Source organism: Mobula hypostoma, chromosome 25, assembly GCF_963921235.1.
Source record: "Mobula hypostoma chromosome 25, sMobHyp1.1, whole genome shotgun sequence".
Classification (NCBI taxonomy): domain Eukaryota; kingdom Metazoa; phylum Chordata; class Chondrichthyes; order Myliobatiformes; family Myliobatidae; genus Mobula; species Mobula hypostoma.
In genome coordinates this window covers 11,971,870-11,996,581 of record NC_086121.1, presented here as the reverse complement: position 1 = coordinate 11,996,581, position 24,712 = coordinate 11,971,870, and the positions used below count along the sequence as shown (strand labels likewise).

Sequence of the window (24,712 nt, the reverse complement as noted above, 5' to 3'; positions counted from 1 at the left end):
TAAAGCTCTATCAAGTCACCTCTCACCCATCAAGAAGAGAAAAGCCCTAGCTCGCTCAACCTATCCTCATAACACATGCCCTCTAGTCCTGGTGCCATCCTGGTAAAATCTCCTCTACACCCTCTCTAAAGCTTCCACATCATTTCTGAAGTGAAGTGACGAGCACTAAGCACAATACTCCAAGTATGGTCTAGCCAGGGCTTTATAGGGCTGCAACATTACCTCCCAGCTCTTGAACTCAATTCCCAAACTAATGAAGGCCAACACACCATAACAACTCTATCAATTTGCTCGGCAACTTTGAGGGTTCTATGGAGGTGGCCTCCGAGATCCCTCACTCCTCCCCACTCTGAAAAATCCTACCATTAACCCTGTATTCTGCTTAACATTCAGTTCCAAATGATGTTCTAGATCAGGGGTTCCCAACCTGGGTCCACAGATCCCTTGCTTAATGGTATTGGTCCATGGCATAAAAGAGGTTGGCAACCCCTGTTCCAGATCAATGCCCACTTGTGATTGATCCAAATGATTAACGCCACTCCTGGGCACCCATTAACCCGAAAGGTTAGGTGAGCAGATTTAACGCGTAAAACCTGTGAGATAATGTGAAGAAGTAGGAATGAATATATATGGTCGGCCCTTTAAAAGCACTTGCAAAAGATTCAAGAGAACAAAATTATCCTGCCAAAGTAAAACATTGCAAAGGAAGGGAATGATCCAAATACTTTTGGAAATACTCGCACCCGAATTGCACTGTAGACCAATCCAGATGCAGAGAGCAGTGTGTGTTTACAAACGCAGAAGGTGGAAGTCGAGTTTTGCATATCATTGTAGATAGCTCCTTTATCAACAGACTGAAATGAAGCATGGAGTCATAGATTCATATATCAAGGAAACAGGCTGTGTTCATGCCAAGCTAGTACGGATGATACTAATGCGACTTATTAGCACTTGGTTGCTAGCATTCTATGCCTTAGTGATTCAAGCGCACATTGAGATACTTCTGAAATGTTATGAGCGTCTACCTCCACAAGCCTCTCAGGTAAAGCATTCCAAATTCTAACCATCCTCTGGATGGAAAAGAAAATCTCTCTTATTCCCTTTTCAAATGCCTTACTCCTTAATCCTAAACCCTCTAGATGGATTTATTTTAACAACATGGCTTGGTCAAGATCGGAAGGAATAAAGAATTATCCCAGGAATAAAAGGGTTAACACATGAGGAGCATTTGATTGCTCTGGGCCTGTACTCGCTGAAGTTTAGAAGAATGGGGTGGGGTGGGGTGGGGTGATCTTACTGAAAGCAAATGAATATAGATAGGCCTAGATAAAGTGTACATGGACAGGATGCTTCTTACAGGGGAGAGTCTACGGCCAGAGGACACAGCCTCGGAACACATGGACATCCCTTTATAATGGAGATGAGGAGGAATTTCTTTAGCCAGAGATTGCTGAATCTGTGGAATTCATTGCCGCGGAGAGCTGTGGAAGCCAAGTCATTGGGTATATTCAAAGAGAAGGTTGATAGGATCTTGATTAGTAAGGGCATCAAAGCTTACGGGGAGAAAACAGGAGTATGGGGTTGAGAGGAATAATAAGACCATAAGATATAGGAGCAGAATTAGGCCATTTAGCCCATCAAATCTGCTCCACCATTTCATCATGGCTGATCCAATTTTTCCCTCAGCCCCAGTCTCCTGCCTTCTCCCCGTATCCCTTCATACCCTGACCAATCAAGAAGCTAGTAAATAAATCAGCTGTGATGGAAGGTGGAACAGAGTCAATGGGCCAAATGGCCTAATTCTATTCCTATGCTGTATGGTTTTACGATTGCAGAAAGAAGGGAAGATTTAAGAACACAGAACTGACACAACGCACTATGGCAGTCAGGTTTCTCATAGCACAGCGTTCACATAAAACTGGCATGCCCACTACACTCAGCGGCCTCTTTGTTCAGTACCTCCTACACTAATAAAGTGGCCACTCAATGTATGTTCATGGTCTTCCACTGCTGTGGTCCATCCGCTTCTAGGTTCAACATGTTGTATGTTTAGAGATACCTTTCTGTGCACCTTCTATTGTAACAGCGTGGTTATCTAAGCTACTGTCGACTTCCTGTTGGCTTGAACTAGGCTGGCCATTCTCCTCTGACCACTCTCATTAAGAAGGCATTTTCACCCACAGAGCTCCGATTCACTGTACGTTTTTTTTTTTGTTTTCCACAATATTCTCCGTAAACTCTTGAGTCTTGGGTGTGAAAATCCCAAGAGGTCAGCAGTTTCTGAGATACTCAAATCACCCTATCTGGCACCAACAATCATTCAGCAGTCAAAATCTCTTAGACCACATTCCTTCCCCATTCTGATGTTTGGTCTGAACAATAACTGACCTTCTTGATGATGTCTGTATGCCTTTATGTATTGAGTTACTACCACATGATTGGCTGATCAGATATTTGCATTAACGAGCATGTGTAGCTGTACCTAATAAACTGGCCACTGGTGTAAACTTTTTAGTCAAAGCAAATCACAATACAGTATTGAAATTTGTTTTTAATATAAATGAAACATGCCCTGGATCTTTTGACGAGCAACCATTGCAAATACTTGTAAGAAAACATTTCTTACTATTAAATTTTAGGACAACTTTACGGGGACCAAGAGAAACCAATGTTCATTCTCGCAGGGCAACAGACTGCTGCCAGTATGTGACACCGAAGTTACAAATGCAAAATACATAGGAGGAACAATAGTGGGGTCTTCCACATCTCCCCTTCCCAAAGAATAATTTCATTGTCCTCTATGTGAAGAAAATCATCAGTTGAAACAGAATACACCAAATACCCGGAGTGCATAAATAGACATACATGATCTGGAATTACCTCTGGTGGAGCAACCATTTTACAATTTGGAAGTTTTAAAAAATGGTGTCAATTTTACATCCACCTTTTTCTCCTCTCATACCTCCATCTAAATGGTATCAGTCTTACAGGAATGCCTATTAACAGTGTTACCCTTAAAAATTATTTATCTTAAAAAAATAAAAATAGAAAACAATAGTTAGTGGTACCAATAATATTCAGACATTGATGCCAGATTATTCCAGTTCTCTTTCAAATGTCTGAAAGAATTTTAACCACTGTAAAGGACATGAAAATATTTTACTGATTCTTTGGCGTGACTCATTTCTTCCTGTGTGAAGTATAAAATCCCCTTAGTAGTAAACAAACGTAGAAACACCATTAATTTTTGGGAAGGTCCACGTTCATTCCTAGGATGTGGATCCAATTGAGTCAGAATGAAAAGTCATGTAGCCCGAAGAAGCAGAAGGTGAACTTACAAAACTGTTGGTGCTTCCTTTACTTCCTATTTTGCTGAGTTTTTCCTGATTGTCCCAGGAGACGCAAAGATCTGTCCGAAAACTTTTGGAGGTTCCCTCCTTAATGCTGGGGGTGGTGACCGTGGACAGGTGACACTGGGCTTCTGCGTCCTTTGCAGCCACGTTTGGGTCAGTGGGGAAAGCAGTCACCAAATATCCCCTGGGGGTGCAGCACTCTTTGCCCTCTGACAACCGACGGAGAACGTGAGGCTCTCTTTCAAAATTGGTCAAAGGAAAGTGGGAAAAGGTGACTGAATACTGTTCATATTTTTCTGGGATGAGTGTTACAGATGATGATCTCAGTGGGGTCTTCATGGGACTAGGGACTGGAGTTTCATCAATGTAGTTGATTATTTCATCTCGGCTGAAACATTTCAAGTCATCGGAAAGATATTCCTCCTTGGACAGCTGCTTTAGAGAAATGACACTATCCGCAGATTTCCTCCTTTTGTGGAAAGAAGCGCACTCGTCATGTTGGGAGATTGGGCTGCCTCTTCTCCTTTCATGTCTGGGGGAGCTATAGTGCAGAACTCCTGTTATGTTCTCTGAAGAGCCCCATCTGTGAAGGTATGAGGTGATCTGGTTTGTTGCCCACACGTCTGTCTCGTCATGGGAATAGCGCCTGGTTGGAGGAACCTAAGAGACATAGAAGAGAACGTGGCAGGATAAAGGAAATCTTATTGTCCTCTCAATTAATTGACCGGCTTGGGTAACAGCTCCTCCCAATCCAATTTACACTCAGTCAACACATAAGCAACCCTGCTTGATTACACTTTCCTTATTGAGCCCTACCTAAAACACTTTCCTGTAACTTGGAGGGTAGCTCCATGGTAGGGCAAACTAACCAATTGCCTGGTCTCACCTATCACCTGCCAGCTTGAACTCCTTCCCCACCCCTCACCAACTTTTTATTCTGGCTTCTGCCCCCCTCCTTTCCAGTCCTGATGAAGGGTCTCAGCCCGAAGTGATGACAGTTTATTCTCCTTCATAGATGCTGCCTGACCTGCTGAGCTACTCCGGCATTTTGTGTGTGCTACTCGAGATTTCCAGCAACTGCAGAATCACTCATGTCTGTACCCGTGATATTCTCCCTCTTTCCATTTGCAGAAGTCATTTGTCAGATGGCACAGAAGCTAAAGGGTTTAGGGGTAGGGGTAGGGCATCACATTTGTTTTATAGCTATGTGCCCATTGAAGCCAGTGCCACCTCAGTGTGGTTCTACGATACATATGCAGCATGGGGCTATGTTATTGTAACACAGAATGCAGAGTGACAGAAATATCAGCAATTAAGCAGCAGGGTATAATAGCTCTTGCTTGACTTCCACATGTTAGCACACCCCATTCATTAACTTCTTCCCCATGTGCAATGCAACTATAAAATCTCTTAATAATTATCAGCAATAGGCACTAATGCAAAATATCAGCTATGATGAGAATCTCTTCCTCCTGGATGCAATTGTTTTTTTTCTGTACATATTTCTAATTATCCTTGACATAGTAACCGTATTTTTGCAGTTATCAGTGTAATATATTGAAGAAGATAATTGGACAAACAAAAATGCACAAAAATCTGCACAGCAAAGACAAATTATAACTTTTCACAGAAGGTGAGCAGACAGATTTGACATCCAGCATGAGAGATACAGGAGAAAGTGCCTCTAAGCTTGGTCAGATGGGTAGGTTTTAAAATATCTTAAGGGAAGGGGTTGAAAGAGGCAGTCCCATGCTTGGGGCCCAGCCTCCTAAACAAACAACTGCCCGTGATATGTGCATCTATGGCCACACTGTAAAAGGAAATCATGGGTTGCTCTGTACATTGGGGGGTGCTTTGGAGATGTGAATGGCTGCTCCATAAATGCAAGCACCACTTAAATTAGTGAGTGTTTCTTAAAATGAAGGGCTCAGAAATCAAAGAGGGGAACTTGCATTTATATGGTACATCCCACAAAACATCACAGCCAAAAAAATCCTCTATTGTAACATGGGAGCTAAATTATACACAGTAATTTCCCATGAATAATCACATGATACTGATTGCATTATATGTTTTTTTTTGTGATATTGGTTGAAGAAGAATTGTTTGGACCACTGTGCTCTTCAAAATGGTGGCCTGGCATTAGGTCCCAGATTAAGAAAGATAAACTGTGCAGTATTCGGACATTTATGCATTGAAGACTGAATCTGGATTTTCTGTTTGTGTCTTGGGAATGGGACCTGAACCCATAATCTGACTCAGAATCAATAGTTCTTCTTCTGAATCTTAAACTGTCTTTGCCCATTATACTTGCTCCTAGTTTGGCAATGAATCTTTCTGAAAATTCCCGGCCTTCTTGAATCACATTACCCATGTCCCTCTGTCTCCACATCATCCTTTATCCTTTATTACTTTCCCAAATCTCTAGATCTGAGGTCCAGTGAGTCCCATTTAGTAAATCATTCCACCACTGGCAGCCATGCCTTTGGTAATCATCTACCACTCTACCTTTTGATTCTCTTTCAGGACACTTGGTGCAATCTTGCCCTCCAACCATGCTTTGGTTCATCTGTTCTCTTACCTCCACTTGTGGCTTTATGTTAAATACTTTTCTCTTCAATAACCTTTGCTAGATGTGCCTCGGGATGTATCAAGTGTTAATAGGGAAATTAAAATGCAAGCTTCTTTTTGCACGGTTGACAGACTTTCAGGACATCCACCAGAGAAATCATGGGTTTGAATCCTAACTTGTACTGAATGAATCTGAATGAATTTATCTCACCTGTCTGAGGTGTCCTAGTGACCAAAGCAGCCTTGGTGGGGGGGGGGGGAATTGCTGAATTCCCAGATTTATGGTTGACATTCAGCCATTTTGAGTTGAAATGAGAAGACCCATTCCTCTATCATGAAGCCTACCTCTCAATCAAACAGGCAGGTACTCGGTGTTGGGGGTAAAATGTGAATTGTGGATTTATGGTCAAGAGAGTTACCTGTTCATGAGGCATTGCTTCTCTACAGTCAGGAACCTTCAGGAGAAGAGGGGAGGAAACAAACCAGGAATAAATCTCTGACTTTCATCACAAGAACCACAATTTAAAATAGTTCTAGGAAACATAATATATGATTGTAAAACAAGGTAAATCAGGCTACAGCTTTTGATCATTTGAATAGTGGTGTCTTTTTTTCTCAACCAGTTGAAATGTGGACTGCATACTGCTTAGTGTACTCCTGCTGGAGTTTTCCAGTTGACCAATTTTTAGAGGATCAGTGTGAGGAGGAAGACATACCGTGGATTTTCTCAGATCAGTTTTAAACAAGTCTAATTTTTTTGGTGAAGTGGAAAATGAGTCAGTTATTTGCAGAACTAAGGGGCGCCAAGCTTTGAGATATTCCTGGACAATTCTCTCATGCCATCCACAGCGGCTTGCATTTTCATGCCACCTTCACCACATCACGAGATTAGAAACTGACACTGAGTCAGAGAAGGTGCTATTATCATGGTGTGATTATAAAGACTGGCAGAGATGGGAGGTACCAAGATTTAGGGTGGGACTCCTTAAGTTAAGTGAAGGTGATGGCAGAGGTTTTGAAGGCTCACATTGTTTATTGATGTTTGATAGTCATGCTCTCCATCATACATGAGCTCAAGCGGGAGTTTACAACGTGGCTCAAAACAAATGGAGTTTGGAGAGTCAGCAAGGCCTACTCTGTCAACAAGTAGGAGCACATTCCATATCCGGTATAAAGGTGATTTGATATTGTGCCATGTTTAGGTTGTTAGTGCAATGGTGGAGCCTTTGACCTGATATTTACTGAACATGAGTTGCTGTGTTGCTGTGTAACAGCATCCAAGCTGTTCACTTGGAGTAGATGATTCCTGAAGGATTCCCCTGACGTGATCCTTTTTCGTAGTGGATGGGAATTTGGGGTCATGCATCAGGAACTCGGGGCTGGTCGCAGTCTTTTTGTTCTCTTGAAGTCCAGTTGATCATCTTCTCAACGTGCAGGGCATCTAATATCATTTTTGCCCTGAATGGTAGAACACATATCCATCAATTATGAGGGCAAAGGGAGGAGCCAAGGGTGTGAACTGGAGGAACACAGAATTCTCAGAGCAAGAGAAAGTTCCAGAAATGTGGAGGGTAGAGATTACAAAAATTCTCGGTAACTTTATTCTGAGCATTAAGTACAGGAAGTGATGTGTAGGCAGAACTTGTTATATGTTGTGATGTCAACCACGTTAAGGGCTAAAGTTTATGGGGGAGGAGCGGATAGGTCAACTGTAGAAGCAACAAAAGCACATATTCAGATTTCAACAATGGTCAGAGACAGAGACGGGCAGTGTTGTAAAGCTGAGTCTTTGTGATGGAGCTGAGGCGTGGTTGGGTTCAAATTAATGGCATATTGGCACCTTCTCTGTGAGACATGCCTGTTTATTCTAGCATCTGCAAGGCCAATGCAATTCATTACACAAAATAATGCAACACAACAAAACCACAGCACATAATCATATAGATGTAAATGAGATAGGCAAACAATAGTTGAAATATACACTGGGGTGATATTGATGAAAAGCAACTACAACGCTATCAGAACCAAAGAGCACTATCTTTCTTCTATCCAAATCAACGTTATTAATTTTCATAGAGAATGGATAGTTGCTTTAATAAGTGACATGACAATAATATTCATGATTATAAATTATCTTTGTCGGCTAGGCACTTATGATAGAATACAAGACCGGAGGCATGGATTATGGAAAACTAACCCTGAAGAAGAGAGGTTACAGTTCACCTCTTCAACAACACGCTGTCAGATAGAGGGGAGAAGGTTCAACATGGTAAATCTGCTGACATCTTGCATCCCTTCCTGCCCACTTTTGACATCTGTCCCTTGTACTGGGAGTTGCCCTATCAGTGTCTTCCTTCTGTTGGTCTCGGTGGCTTGTTCGGTGATTAGGCCAGGATGAAAGGGGTGCTTGTTTGCAGAGACAAAGGGCTGAACGATAAGACTACTGATTTACTTGAAAGGGGAAGGAGTCAGCACCTTCAGTGGAGGGGCGTCCTGGCAACATCAGCAAGTGATAACTAGGGTGGGAAGTTGGAAGACCAGTGGGTTAAAGCCGTGACAATCCTTACCTCCATCAGTCTTGCATTCCTTATTATCTTCAAGAGTTTAAAACCCAACCTTAGTATCACCTAATGACTACTTCCTAATTTATCTCCACTTCTTTTCAATCTTGACGGATCCTACACTAAGGGTCTTGGCCTTTATTCTCAGTTTCTCAACAGTAGTGAGGAAAGGAAACGCATTTATATCATGCCACTCCCGGAAGAAAGAACCCATAATAAAGTCAGCCTCCTGGATATGTACCAAAGCAACATTCCTGGTACTCGACAGTCCATTACATGGTACTGGGCTGCTTCTCAGCATGTAACAGTCCATTAATGAATGACATAAAGCAGCTAAGGATATTTTAAGGAGAAAAATTAGGTCAATCTTGTCCAAATCTTTTGCTGCAATTCCAATTTTCCATAAAAACAGATAATCCTCCATGGGAACTGAGTCAAGCAGCACCCAGCGCACTTAACATAGCTCCGTGAAACTGTGCCAAACGACAAGCCCAGACACAGTGGGGGTATCTCAGAGGCCCACTGGGTAATTCATTTTGCTGGCAGTTTTGAGATTCGTGTTTGTCTTAACATCTGTAAAAACAGTATAAAAGCATATTTTTAATCTTCGGTGTATCTAAATACCACTGGAGTAGCAAGCCCAACTAGATACTGATTCCAAAATGTTATATTCAATCCCCCCCTACACACACAGACACCAGACCCACAACCACACCCCAATCCCATACCCCATGATTTAATATATGATGAAGAAGCAATGTGTGTTGTTCCCTGTGTCCAATGAAACAATGGAGGTTCCAGAATTTAACCCTGGTCTGTCCCACCAATCAAATGTTGGTGCATGACCAGCGAAACACTTTGTAAAATATTCATTTTTCTTGGATGACCAAGTGAAATAGGTGAGACTTGATAGGGCATGGATTGTATCTGATCTATGCAACAACTCAGTTACTCAATCCCTCACAGAGCCCCACAAAAAGACTTTGAAGAATAAAATCTAAATCAAGATGTGGTCTGTTATTCTTATAGCCGGATGCTAAAAGATGGCATATTATGAGAGGAAGGAAAATGGCACCCTAATTCGGAGACCTACGAGAAGAGTTAGAACATTGCAGAATGTGATTTGGATGAAGGTGCAATTATGAAAAAGACACAATTACTTGGAACTTGAAAGAGTGAATCAGCAAGTTATGTTCCAATGAGGTCCAGTTAAACACTTGAGAGCTGTATTCAAATCTTTGAAATGAGTGTATGGAGAAGTAAAGTTTGTTGAAGGAAAAGTATTGGCAAAGATACAGCTGTTCCATCAGAGAAGGCACCAAGGCCAAGAACATCATTAGAGGGTCTCAGTGAACAGAGACAGAAAAGCCAGCTCAGGATGAATACTGTAACGTTGCTGGAGGAAGTACCCCAGACTGATTTCACTTTCTGACCGGCAGTCTGGAAAATCACAACCTGAGCCTGCCTGGTAACTCATCGCAGATTCAAGACACCAAACCTGTCTTTATGCTTTTGATCATGCAAATTCCAGTAATTAATTTTGTCTACTGATTCCAAAAGGTTGATTTTATCGCTGCCATTTCAAAAAATTCCGTTTTTTTCAACAGGTAGATGTGAGCAAGTTCTATGAATTTGAACTCTTTCCAATAATAATAGCATTGATTCCACATGAATTTGTACATTGATGATCAATGATTTTAATGTGAAGTCTCATGGTGAACAGTGATGATTATTGGGATTCACACTGAACAATCTGATTTTACTTCTGGGAAACTTACTCAGAGCGTAGGGACTACAATCACTTCTCTCTGGTCTCATTGCTCAGACTAGAAGGCGTAACTTTGGAGTCTCAGAAGAATTACTCCACCTCTAACATCAGCAGCCATATTTTTTGTTAATAAAAATTGAACTTGAAATCTACAGAAAACTCATTATATATCCATTTGGACAGTCCCTTTAAGAATACCAGTGACTGCAAACCTACTGTTCTTTGATGACTTTGGTATATATTATTCCTTTGCTGCATCCTAATCAGATCTGATATCTTTACCCATAAATCTGCAGGGAAAATTAATATATCCTGTTCTCTTTTATGTAGGTAGTGTGGTCTCCTTCCCTCTGCTTGCCTGCAGGTCACCCTTGGGCAAGGTGCTTAGACCACCCTGATCAGGATCATGTGAAGCCATGGGAGCAGGTGGTGGATGGCCGTATGAGCAGCTGGTGCATATCACAAGTTCTGGCTATATGCGACCACTGACAACAGGCAGACAATCTCTGAAGAGTATTGATAATATCTGGGGTCACCCGTCTTGTAAGGTCACTGCCTAGAAGAAGGCAATGACAAACCACTTCTGTAGAAAAATTAGCCAAGGACAATCATGGTCAAGATCACGATTGCTCATGTCATATGACATGGCACATCATGATGATGATTCCCTTTTGCTTTGAGTCTCCAAACAATGGGGCTGTCATATTTTCAGCAGGATTTGAAAAACAGGGGTAATTTTATCTCTGTGAAACAATAACAAAATTCAAAAGTCACAATTCACACTTAAAAGAACACAATGCAATTGCAAATGTCAAAGGTTACATAACCCTTTAATCAATGACCGGAATGATTTATTGTGTCCAGCCTTGCTAGGAAGAATGAAATGCTTACACCTATGATCTACCTCTCTGCTCTCAAGAAGTGGGTCTCAGTAACCTGCTCAACTCTTTTCTACTAGTGTCCCATATGCTGAAAATCAGAATCACTCTGAACTATTGAGTGCTTTTCTAATCAAGTCATCAATGTTCACTACAAATGTCCCTCCTGTGGAAATATAGGAAGCTAGTGGCTTTACCGCTGTGATGAAGCCACACTCAGACTGGAGGAGGAGTACCTCATATTCCATCTGGTAACCTCCAACCTGAAGGTATGAACAATGATATATTTTTTTTTATATTTCTGATTATTTCTCACCCCCTCCCCATTCTTTCTTTTTTCCATTCCCCATTCTGGCTTCCCTCTCGCCCCTTTTCTTCTCCTCACCTGCCCCTGGTGCCCATCCTCCTTCCATTTCTTCCATGGTCCCCTAGCAGATCCCTTCTTCTTCAGCCTTTTCCCACTTCCACCTATCACCTCCCAGCTTCTTACTCCACCCCATACTCCTACCTCCCTCTCCCCTGGTCTCCCGCACCTGCCAGATTGCACTCCTTCCACTTAGTGACCATTTTATTAAATAAAGGCATCCGTTAGTCTTGCGAGATCATGGATCTGTGCCTGGAAAGTCTTCACTCTCCAGGGTGCAGGCCTGGGCAAGGTTGTATGGAAGACCAGTAGTTGCCCATGCTGCAAGTCTCCCCTCTCCACGACACCGATGTTGTCCAAGGGAAGGGCATTAGGACCCATACAGCTTGGCACCGGTGTCATCACAGAGCACTGTGTGATTAAGTGCCTTGCTCAAGGATGCAAAACATTCCCTTGGCTGGGGCTCGAACTCACGACCTTCAGATCAGTAGTCGAATGCCTTAACCACTTGGCTACGTGCCCACACAACCATTTTATTAGGTACATCTATAACACCTGCTCATTCATGTAAATATTTAATCAGCCAATCATATGTTGGCAACTCAATGCATAAAAGCAGGCAGACATGGTTAAGAAGCTCAGTTGTTGTTCAGACTAATCAGAATGGGGAAGAAATGTGATCCAAGTGATTTTGACCATGGTGCCAGACAGGGTGGATTTAGTATCTCAGAGTCTGCTGATCTCCTGGGATTTTCATGCAAATCAGTCTCCAGAGTTTACAGAGAATGATTTTGATAAAAGGAACAATAGTGCAGACTATTATCTAAATGGGGAGAAAACTCAGACGTCAAAGGTGCAGAGGGATTTAGGAGCCCTTGTGCAAGACTCCCAGAAGGTTAATTCACAGGTTGAGTCTGTGGTAAAGGCGGCAAAAGCAACATTGGCATTTATTTCAAGGGGATTAGAATATAAAAACAAGGAGATAATGCTGATGCTTTGTAAGACACTAGTCAGGCTGCACTTGGAGTATTGTCAACAGTTTTGGGCCTCGTATCTCAGAAAGGATGTGTTATCATTGGAGAGAGTCCAGAGGAGGTTCACAAGGATGATTCCAGGAATGAAAGGATTAACATATGAGGAGCGTTTGGCAGTTTTGGGCCTGTACTCACTGGAATCTAGAAGTAAAATTTGAGGGATGTCATTGAAACCTACTGAATGTTGAAAGGATTAAGGTGGATGTGAAGAGTCAGGTTCCTCTAGTGGTGGTATCCAGAACTAGAGGGCACAGCCTCAAAACTCAGGGGCAACCTTTTAGAACAGAAGTAAAGAGGAAATTTTTTAGTCAGAATGGTGAATCTGTGGAATGCTCTGCCACAGACTGTAGTGGAGGCCAAGTCCGTGGGTATATTTAAAGCGGACGTTGATAGATTCCTGATTGGTTGGGGCATCAAGGGATATGATGAGAGGGCAGGCGTACGGGGTTGAACGGGATTCAGGATCAACCATGATGAAACAGCAGAGCAGACTCGATGGGCTAAATGGCCTAATTCTGCTCCCATGTCTTATGGTGTGAAAAACAAAAAAGAACATCCAGTGAGTGGCAGTTCTGTGGACGAAATTGCCTTGTTAATGAGAGAGGTCAGAGGAGAATGGTCTGACTGGTTCAAGCTGACAGAAAGGCGACAGTAACTCACATAAACATGTGTTATAACAAGGGTGTGCCACGGTGCACACGAGGGCACAACATGTCCAATCTTGACGTGGATGGGCTACAGCAACAGAAGACAGTGAGCATACACTCACGCAACCTGAACAAGCCTGTGCGTGTCTGGGAGTGAGCTTCTGTGTGACCTTGGGGGGCACAAACTGAGAACCAGACCACAACTCAAGCCCATTTCCTGACCTGATGCAAATCACCTTGCAGGCGATTGCACTCCTAGACCAAAACTAAATCCAGCCTGACCTCAACAAGTAGCCTCTGTTAGCCTAGTTACATTCTCACTGAAAAAGTCGTGGCCACAGTGCTATGACCAGTACTCATGGTTACTTCCGCTGCTCTGCAAAGGTCTAACCTTCGCCCTACTCCTGCTTCTCACCCACGTGCTACCATACATAAGACCATATGACATAACTGCAGTATTAGGCCCATTGAGTCTGCTCTACCATTTAGTCATGGCTAATCCATTTTCCTCTCAACTCTATCACTCCCCATAACCTTTCACGCCATGACTGATCAAGAACCTATTGATCTATGTCTTAAATACACCCAGTGATCTAGTCTCCACAGCTGCCTATGGCAATGAATTCCACAGATTCACCATCCTCTGGCTAAAGAAGTTCCTCCTCATCTCCATTCTGAATGGATGTCCCTCTATTCTGAGGCTGTGCCCTCTGGTCCTAGACTCCCCTAACATAGCACCCTCTCCACATCCACTCTACCTAGGCCTTTCGACATTTGATACGTTTCAAAGAGATCCGCCTCTCATTCTTCTAAACTCCAGTGAGTACAGGCCCAGAGCCATCAATTGCTCCTCATATGATAACCCTTGCATTCCTGGAATCGTTCTCATGATCCTCTTCTGAACCCTCCTGAATGTCAGCCGTCCTTTCTTAGAAAAGGAGTCCAAAACTGCTCACAGTACTCCAAGTGAGGTCTCACCATTGCCCTATAAAGCCTCATCAATACATCATTGCTTTTATATACTAGTCCTTGCTTTTTTATACAGCAACCCTAACAGAACGCCACGAGTCATCGGCAGCCAACCAGAAAAGGCTCCCTTTATTCCCATTCTTTGCCTCCTGACAATTAGCCAAGGCTGTATTCATGCTAGTATATTTTCTGTATTACCATGGGATCTTAGCTTGTTAAGCAGCCTCATGTTTGGGACCTTGTCAAAGGCCTTCTGAAAATCTGGGTATACAACATCTGTTGATTCTCCGTTGTCTATCCTGCTTATTACTTCCTTGAAGAATTCCAACAGATTCGTCAGGCAAAATTTTACTTGAAGGAAACCATGCTCGCTTTGGCCGATTTTATCATGTGCCTCCAAGTACCCCAAATTCACATCCATATCATTCAACTCCAACACCTTCCCAACCACTGAGTTCAGGCTATCTGGCCGATAATTTTCTTTCTTCTGCATCCCTCCCTTCTTGAAGTGTGGAATGACATTTGCAATATTCCAGCCCTCCAGGACCATGCCAGAATCTATTGATTCTTGAAAGATCAATACCAATGCCTCAGCAAACTCTTCAGCTGCTTCTTTCAGAACCCTAGGGTGTAGTTTATCTGGTACAGGTGATCTATCTATCTTCAGACCTTTCAGTTTGCCAGACACCTTCTCCATAATAATAGCGACTGCACTCACTTCTGTCCCCTGACACTCTCGGACTTCTGGCAAACTGCTAGTGTCTTCCACTGTAGAGACTGATGCAAAATACTGAGTCAGTTCATCAGACATTTCCTTGAACCCCATTGCTGCCTCTCCTGCATCACTTTCCAGTGGTCCAGTGGTCAAGTAGCACTTACATAGAGGTTTGTGATGAAACATATCAACAAAACAAGCCTAAGAAGTGATTTGGATCCACTCCAATTTGCCTACCAGAGCAACAGGTCCATGGCAGATGCCATCTCATTGGCCCGTCTGGACAGCAAAGATGAACACATCAGGATGCTCTTTATCAACTACAGCTCAGCATTCAACATCATCATTCCTTCAGAACTAATCTATAAGCTCCAAGATCTCTTCGGCTGTGTGCTTATTCCCCCTGCTCTACTCACTTTATACCTATGACTGTGTGGCTGAGCAAAGCTCCAATGCCATATTCAAGTTTGCTGATGGCACCGCTGTTGTAGGCCGAATCAACAGAGGTGATGAATCAGCACATAAGAATGAGATTGAAAATCTGGCTGAGTGGTGCCATAACAGCGACCTCTTACCAAATGTCACCAAGACCCAGGAGATGATTATTGACTTCAGGAAAAGGAAACCAGAGGTCCATGAACCAGTCCTCGTCAGAGGATCAAAGTTGGAGATACAGTAGTCAGCAATTTTAAATTCTTTGATGTTATTATATTTTATATTTATTATATTTATTATACCTATCCTGGGCTCAACATGTAAGTGCAATTACATAGAAAAGACAGCAACGCCAATACTTCCTTAGGAGTTTGCGAAGATTCGGCATAGCATCTAAAACTTTTGACAAGCTTCCATAGATGTGTGGTGGAGAGTATATTGTCTGGCTGCATCACAGTCTGCTAAGGAAACACAAGTGCCCTTGAACGGAAGATCCTACAAAAAGTAGTGAACCAGTCTATCACGGGTAAAGCCCTCTCCACCATTGAACACATCTACGTGAAATGCTGTCACAGGAAAGTTGCTCAAGTTGGTGGGGTCTTTCATTGAGTCTGTTATCATTATTATTGTAGAATGGATTTATTGAGTATGCCCACAAGAAAATGAACCTCAGTGTTGTAAGTGGTGACATATATGTATTTTGATAATAAAGTTACTTTGAACTTTGAATATCTACACTCACCTCTCTTTTACTCTTTATATATATGAAAAAAAAATATTTGATATCCTCTTTGATATTATTGGCTAGGCTACTTCCATATTTAATCTTTTCCCTTTTTATGGCTTTTTAGGTGCCTTCTTTTTTTAAAAGATTCCCAATCCTCTAATGCCCCACTAATTTTTGCTCTATTATATGCCCTCTCTTTTGCTTTTATGTTGTCAGCCACAGCTGCGTCATCCTATCTTCAGAATACTTCTTCTTCTTAGGATGTATCTATCTTGCACGTTCCAAATTGCTCCCAGAAACTCCAGCTATTGTGGTTCTGCCATCATCCCTACTAATGTCCCCTTTCAATTAACTTTGCCCAGCTCCTCTCTCATTTACTGTATCTGTAATTCCCTTTACTCCACAGTATTACTGATACATCCAACTTTAGCTACTCCTCAAACTGCAGTGTGAATTCTATCATCTTATGATCACTGCCTCTGAAGGGTTCCTTTACCTTTATCTCCATATTCAAAATCTGGTTCATTACACAACACACAATCTAGAATAGCTGATCCCCTTACTAGGCTCAATCACTAGCTGCTCTAAAAAAATCTCATAGGCAAACAGTAGTACAAATTCTGTTTCTTGGGATCCAAAACCAATTTGATTTTCCCAATCTACCTGCATATTGAAATCCCCCATGACTATTGTAACATTGCCCTTTTGACATGTATCTTCTATCTCCCATCGTAATTTGTAGCCCACATCCTGGCTACTATTCTGAGGCTTGTATATAACTCCCATCAGGATCTTTTTACCCTTGAAGTTTCTTAACTCTACCCCCAAGGATTCTACACCTTCCGATCCTAGATCGCCTCTTTTCTAAGGATTTGATTACATTTTTACCAACAGAGCAAACCCACCCCCTTTGCCTACCTGCCTATCCTTGTGATAACGCCGAATGCTAAGTTCCCAACTATGATCTTTCAGCTGCACCTCAGTGATGCCCACATCATACCTACGAACCTCTAACCATGCTAGAAGATTATTTACTTTATTCTGTATACTGTGTGTATTCAAATATAACATCTTCAGTTCTGTATGTGTCACCCTTTTCGATTTTGTCCACCTTCCATACTGCAACTCATCCCACTGACTGCAATTTTGCCCTGTCATCAGCCTGTCCTTCCTGACAGTCTCACTACACACTGCCTCTGCCTATACACCAACTACTTCATCCTCAGCCCTATCAGTCCGTTCTCATCCCCTGCCAAATTAGTTTAAACCATCCCAAACAGCTCTGGCAAACTTGCCCACATGGATATTGGTCCCCCTCAGGTTCAGGTCTCCCTTTTGTACAGGTCATACCTTCCCCAGAGGAGATCCCAATAACCAAGAAATCTGAAACCCTGCTCCCTGTACCAGTTCCTCAGCCACACATTCATCTGCCAAATCATCCTATTCTTACCCTCACTGGCACATGTCACAGACAGCAATCCAGAGGTTACTACCATGGAGGTCCTGTTTTTCAGATTTCTAACTATCTCCCTAAATTCCTCAGGGCTTCCTCGCTGCTCCTACCTATGTCACTGGTGCCAATATGTACAAAGACTTCTGTCTGATCACCCTGCCCCCTTGGAATGGCGTGGACCCAATCCGAGATGTCCGTGACACTCTGGCACCTGGAAGGTAACATCCAGGTGTCTCTACTGCATCCACAGAATCTCGTGTCTACCTATGGAATCCCCTATTACTACTGCAGTCCTCTTCTCTACCCTTACCTACTGAACCACGGCACCAGACTCAGTGACAAAGACCTGGTCGCTGTGGCTCCCCACATTAAGTTATCACCCTCAGCGGTTTTCAAAATGGTATCCTTATTATGGCCACAGAGCTACTCTGTACTGGCTGCCCATTTCCATTCCGTTTCTTGACAGTCAAGTACTTACCTGCCTCCTGCAACTTAGGGGTGACTACCTCTCTCCAGCTCCTGTATGTCATCTCCTCAGTTCCCCGCATGAGCTAGAGGTCACTGAGTTGCAGTTTCATTTCCTTAACACGTTCTCTGAGAAGCTGCAGCTCGGTGTAACGCATGCAGATGTGATTGTCCAGGAGACTGGAGATCTCCCAGAATTTCCATATCTCACACAAAGAACACAGCACAGCCAGTGGTTCTATTTTCACTGCTCTAACTATTCACTAACAGACATAGAAAGAAGAAGAATAAGAAACTCACCAAATACTTACCTCACCCAAGCCTGTGCTCGCTGAAGCCTGATGAGCCAAAGCCTCCCCACTCTATCCCTGGTGCACTCCAACTGTGGGCACTCCGCTTGTCCCTGCCGTACTTTCATTTGCCCTTGCTAATGAATCACAACTGCACCGAAGTCCATGAAAGTTATTTTTTTTAATCTCTCACTCCCTGACTTGCCTGAGGCCTCCTCCACGAATTCGACTGTGACTGTGCCGCCAAAAATTAAACAGCAACATCATCCAAAAATAGTGCTTCAGGTTCCATGACTATGTTGATGACACCAGGCTGTAGTTCATCATCAAAACTCTCGGGCCTCCATTGATGTTAGTTTTTCAGATGCCAGTAATGGATGCTAAGATGTTATTGCGAAGACCAATGTTTCAGCTTTGGCTTCCAACACAACTCTATCACCCAATGGTTAATTCGATCCTTTGTCCTTTCCAAATGCCTTAAACTGAACTGGGCTATTCACAAAACATTGCAAATGACTGGAAGTTTTGTCTCAGACTCCAATCCATGCCCATATCAGTGAAGACATAGAATGTAAGAGCAAGGGGAACATGCATAATTCTGTAAGATGTGATAGTTATGATGACAGACCTTTCAGACTAGTCACATATTCTTTAGAACAAAGGAGACTAAAGAGGGATTTAGGTAAGGAGCAGAAAATTATGAGACCTAGATGGGGTGGATGGGGTGAAACTAGTTCCTTTTGCAAAGGGTTCAGTAGCAAGGTGACATAGATTTGTTAAGTAGTAGAAAGATTAAAGAGTCAGGGAAAAAAATATACCAAAAGTGTAGTGGTGGTCCTGAAACTCACTACACAAGACTACCAGAGGCAGAGGCATTCAGCACATTTAAAAGATTCCATACGTGCACTTGAAAAGCCATTTCATACAGGGCAATGTTTCAACATTGGCAAGTGGCACTAACTTGCCTTTTCAGATAGCTTACAGACAATGGGGAAGACATCAGCCTCCAGAGAAATAGGTTTCCTCGTCTCCACCTAAGAGGTTGCAATCTTTTGACCTCAGCTTATCTACTGCTGAAACACTTGTCTGTGCATTTATTACTTCCGGACTTGTCTAATCATTTTTATACCGTGTGTGAACTGGAGTCTCCTGTCAATGAGGTAACCTGTACTAGGTTCTACTAACCCATGAGTCTGAGCGTACAGATTTGCACAGGGTTTCTGTTGAGCAATTCTTATATTTAAAGGTAACTTCTCATTGTGGTCCTTCCCTGTCCTATAATGCCCACAGATTTCTGCACTCCTCAATCTTGACCTCCTTATCTGAACTGAACTGCTCAGAATTGGTAACCTTGCTTCCAGTGGCAAAGGCATTAACTTTTGGGCTTTTTCCTTGATACCCTTTAGCTCCTAACTTCTGCCCAAATATCTCTTGATGTTTTATTTGTTTCAAATTTTTATTTGATTGTTATCCCGTGAAAGGCCTCAGATATAGTTTCTGCATGAAACGTGGACTGCATCCAATATGTGCCAACGTCATCAGAAAGGAAAGAGGAAACGGAAATGGGAAGTGAGGAGAAACTGGATGGCGGAAGGGGTACTGAACATGCTAAATGGTGGTGGGAGAATGCTGAGGATGTATTGGCAAATAAAAAATGACAGGACATCTGGGAACAAGAGCCTTTGTTTGTGGACTGTAGAGAGGTGGTCGTGCAGCAAGCTGAAGGAGAACAATCAGGGGGGCAAATGGTTTTATTTTGATTTGACAGGATAGGAAGGGTGTAAACTAGAATATCACAAAAAGCCATTTTAGGGTCTGTAGTCCACGTTTGGACAGATACCTGTAAATACTGCATCTTATCCTCTTGCATATCCCTCATGGGGTACACCTGTGGAACTCCCCTTTCCAATGCTGAATAGTCGTATTTGGCAATTCGATCCACAGTCAGAATTTCAGGGGCGCAGTTATATTCGTAGGGCCTTTCATAGAAAGATTCAGGGTGAATTGCTCCATCTTGATTGTTTTCTGCAACAAGGAAATTAATCTTACTGGATGCCTCTGATTCGAAGTTGTATAAAAGCTTAACTGCAACATGTCTTCCCCTCAGCAGGCAATCTTAATGGAGCTTAAAATTAAAAGAAGAAGCAATTGCAAAGCAAAAGGGCTTAATGCCTTAATTCCATCATCAAGAATCCCCATCATCCACGCCATGCTCTCTTCTTGCTGCTACCATCGGGCAGGAGGTACAGGAGCCTTAGGTCGCACACCATCGGGTTCTGGAACTGTTATTACCCCTCAACCATCAGGCTCCTTAACCAGCGGGGATAACTTCACTCACCATAATACTGAACTGATCACTGAACACAACCTGTGGGCTCACCTTCAAGGACTCTACAACTCATGTTCTCGGTATTATTTACTTATTTATTTTGTATTTGTGGAGTTTGTCATCTTTTGCACTTTGGTTGCATGGCAGTCTTGTTTGTGTGTAGTTTTCCACTGATTCAATCGTATTTATCTATTCTACTGTGAATGCCTGCAAGAAAATGTATTTCAGGGTAGTATATATGAATTTTGATATTAGGTTTACTTTGAACTTTAATGCTTCAAGGGAGAATGGCACTGCATTGTATGGCAGGGAAGTGATTATGTATGCATCTGGCAGGTTTTGCAGCACTGTAGTGTGTGAGCAAGTTCAGTGTGCACTTTAGGAACTTAGCCTTTACACAATACAGCAATGTTTCATGGATCAGGCTATGAAAAAGGAAAGCATGCGCAAATCAATGGTATTGCCAGTCTGTTGTAAACATGGGTTTGCTGCATATAAGGGTACCATATGGGCTGGGGCTATGCACTAACACGGCATAGGATGAAAGTAAACTATGGACGGCATAAGAATTATGTGTCCACACTTATATGCATGGGATGGGTGTAAATACTGACAATGCATGGGGTGAGAGTCAGCAATGACCTGCAGGGGTGAGGGTTCACTGTACTACTGCATGGTGCAGGTTTTCCGAGATGGCTCAGCCTCCGAAGAAATGGGACAAAGAATTAAATAGATTTTAAAAATCCACATGAAATGCAAAAAAAAAACTGCTGGAAATCTGAAATCAAAACAGAGCATTTTGGAAGTATTCAAAAGGTCAGACATGAATGACACTCTAAGTACTTCCAATACTTTCTGGTTTTATTTTTAAATATTTCCAATACATAGTAAGAAGCTCAGTAACGTGATATTTGGATGGTAAAGCATTTTAGGACTTAGCAAGATGTGGGTCATTGTGACCCACAATGATAAAATTCATCCTTGCAAGGAGATTACCTTCATCGACATCATCATTGGACATGATAGCTACACATTTCTCCCAGACACTTTTCACATCAGCCCTATAGCGGTCACAGGCCCAAAGGAACAATGGTAGAAGAATCGACTGTACAATAGAGCACCACAGAAAGCACAGCACCATCCAAGAGTAAGAGGTGTCGTACTTGAGACTTGCAAAGCTCACCACCTGAAAAAACAGCAAGGAAAAGGTAAGTTAAAATCAGGCGAACTTGCATATCTCTAAGGATTCCCTTTCAAAGCTATAGCACTGTTGGATTTTTCTCTCCTCTAATTTTGTCACTTCCCCTCTGCTATTAGGAGCGTTGAGATACTGGTTTAGAACACTGGCTCAGTTCCCATCCTTCACCAATATAGCTGAACCTATGCTGAGACTGACAATATGTTCTATCACTTGTGGCTTGTTTTGTCCACAATCTCTCATTCGAATGTAGTTTAAAGAAGTCAACATTTCAATCATGGCTAAATTTTTCTGTCTCAAAGTCATTGCTTTATCTTCTGACTTGAATGTTAATGCCAAGACAGATTGAGGATTTCCTGTTCTAATTAATTCAAGTGCTGAACTGGAGACAAACAGTACATTTATCATAACAATTTGGGGTGGCACGCAGCACAGTGGTCAGCATAACACTAATGTAACACCAGCAACCTGGGTTCAATTGCCACCACAGTCTGCAAGGAGTTTGGTACATTCTCCCAATGACTATATGGGTTTGCTCCAAGTGCTACAGTTTCCTCCCACAATCCAAAGTTATATGGTTAGAGTTAGTGAATCGTGGGCATGCTTTGTTAGTGCCAGAAACTGCGCAACCCTTGAGGGCTTCCCCAGCACAATCCTCAGACCATGTTGGTTGTTGATGTAAACGACGCATTTCACTGTATCTTTCAATATTTCCATGTACTTTTGACAAATAAACCTGATCTTTGAGGTAGAAATCAACAGGTTTTCTATTGCATTTTGAGAGGGAAGAATGAGGGGAGTTTAGTGAAAGGCTTGTCGATTGCAGATGCTGCGCCTGGTGGCGATATGAACAGAAGATCACAGATGACATCAGAGCGAAAGAGAAATCTGAAAAAAGAAAAGAATACTGCAATACACAGAAGATCAGGCAGCATCTGTGGAGACATAAAGAGTATGTTAATGTTACTGATTGATGACCTGTCATCACAACTGGGAAACTCTGACATAAACAGGAGAAGCTCGCTATCTGAAACTCTTGACCTAGTCAGATGAAATCCTCCTTGTCAAGCGTTCATTTTGCTTTGATGTAACAATGTGAGATGCCAGCGTGGGAGTGGGATGGAGAGTTAAGGTGACAGGCAACCAAAAGTTTGGGGTTGTTGAAGCAGGCCGAATGGAACTCTATTATCTGTAAATGCTTTGGATGTCTCAAGTGAAGAAAGGAAGTCATATGAACGCAAGTCTTCCTTTCTTCCAGTAACATTAGAGCTTTTTTCTTCATTTAAATTAGTTCATTAAAACCCTTTCCTCTGGACCTTTTTCTAGTAGAGGTGACATCTTCCCTCTCAAGGACTGTCAGTAGGACTCTAACTCCCAATCAAAATAAGAATATTTGCTACAAGTGTGCGATCATGATATCAGTATAACCCGTTCTCCAACAAGGTACCTTCAACCTATTACAAGTAGGATGGCCGATAGTTTGAAGAGGGAAGCTGTATTAAGTTTTGCTTCTAATCGTCTTTGAAGAGAACTCTATTTTTAGGAGTAATGTTTTCGCTTTTTCCTCTGAACAGATTTTAGTCCAGAGCATTACATCCCGGGTGGCAGTATAAATGAGACAGGACTGATGATAGGAATAAAACACTCACTCACTGAGAGATTAGTCAATGTTTATATGGGTTTCTGCCATAATGGAGCCAAAAATCGTGGAGTCATGCAAGATTTATCTGAACAGATTTATGAAACTAACTTCTGAAGATGGAGCTATTATTTTGTGCCAAGATCTTATGAACCTGCAGACTCTCCTCTCTGCCTTTGCTCATTCCCTTCTCTCTGTCTATCTAATTTATCAAACTATCAAATGCCAGTCATCTACCGAATCTGGTGCACAATATATGAAGCCAAACGCATGCCTCTCTCTGTCTATCAATTCATCAAACTATTAAATGCTGATTCATCAACCTGTCAATTCATCAAACTATCAATTCAAACTATTCAGCAAACTATCAACTCATCAAACTATCAAATGCTGATTCATCAAACTATCAAGTCATCAAGCTATCAATTCATCAGACTATCAATTCATCAAGTTATCAATTCTCCAAACTATCAAATGCTGATCACCTATCCAATCTAGTGTGTAATATAAGGAGCCAGACGTACGGTAGTCTCTAAACAATGTATTTTTCCTCTTCTACACGGTAACTCTGAAGGGTGAATCCAAGGTCACTGACACACCAGTGTTTGATTGCCCAAGTGGCCATCTCTCATTGGAATATTGGCAAACTCTTTGACTTGAGGGCAGCTCATCCAATTCAAGTTCCAAAACTAGTCAAAATGAGATACTTCCTCCTGATGGATTCTGATCCTTCACAGAGGCTTTCATGTTAAATAGGCAGACTGCTCATCACAGTCGTAATCAAAGGAACTGTAAATCACAGAAAACGATTGTTATTAAGAAAGAGTTCCTTAACATGATTACTTACAATACTGATGGCCTTTGTCTAATCCAGGAATAAAAAAGCCAAACACAGGTCACAATTTATACTCCCATGTTCTACAGAGCAACAAATGACTCATTCCTTCATGATCTGGGCCCTTGCTAGTGCCAGAGTGACACCAACAAAACTAATATTGGATTAGGAATTAAATATCAAGGACATGTCTATGAGTCACTGAACAACACTGTCACTATAATGGAAATACAAGATTGTCGTGTAGTTTCTGACCTCTAGCTTGTTTCAATGACTATCATGTTTAATTCAAAGCATACTCTCTCTAATATATACACAAAACATGAGGTCCATGCTGAAGCGATTTTATCACATCTTCACTGAAGCTTAATAACCGAAAATATCTCAGCATGTTCCAGAATTTTAGCAATATCCAACTGCTGTGCAACAATCGTCATCATCATTATGTGCCATGTTGTAGGACGTGGGCAATCATAGTCTT

At 42.1% G+C, this 24,712-nt stretch overlaps 1 protein-coding gene across 3 annotated transcripts in view; it reads right to left on the bottom strand.

Moving 5' to 3' along the window:
• Positions 1–2,546: 2,546 nt before the first annotated feature.
• LOC134337779 (probable G-protein coupled receptor 153) overlaps positions 2,547–24,712 on the bottom strand; it is a 115,849-nt gene continuing 93,683 nt past the window's right edge. For all 3 annotated transcript variants that reach the window (XM_063033014.1, XM_063033016.1, XM_063033015.1), the window contains exons 5-7: positions 21,556–21,745; positions 20,071–20,255; positions 2,547–4,013 (exon numbers count right to left, since the gene is read on the bottom strand). In XM_063033014.1, the coding sequence (XP_062889084.1) occupies positions 3,270–4,013; positions 20,071–20,255; positions 21,556–21,745 (1,119 nt within the window). In that variant the 3' untranslated portion in view covers positions 2,547–3,269. The remainder of the gene's footprint in view (positions 4,014–20,070; positions 20,256–21,555; positions 21,746–24,712) is intronic.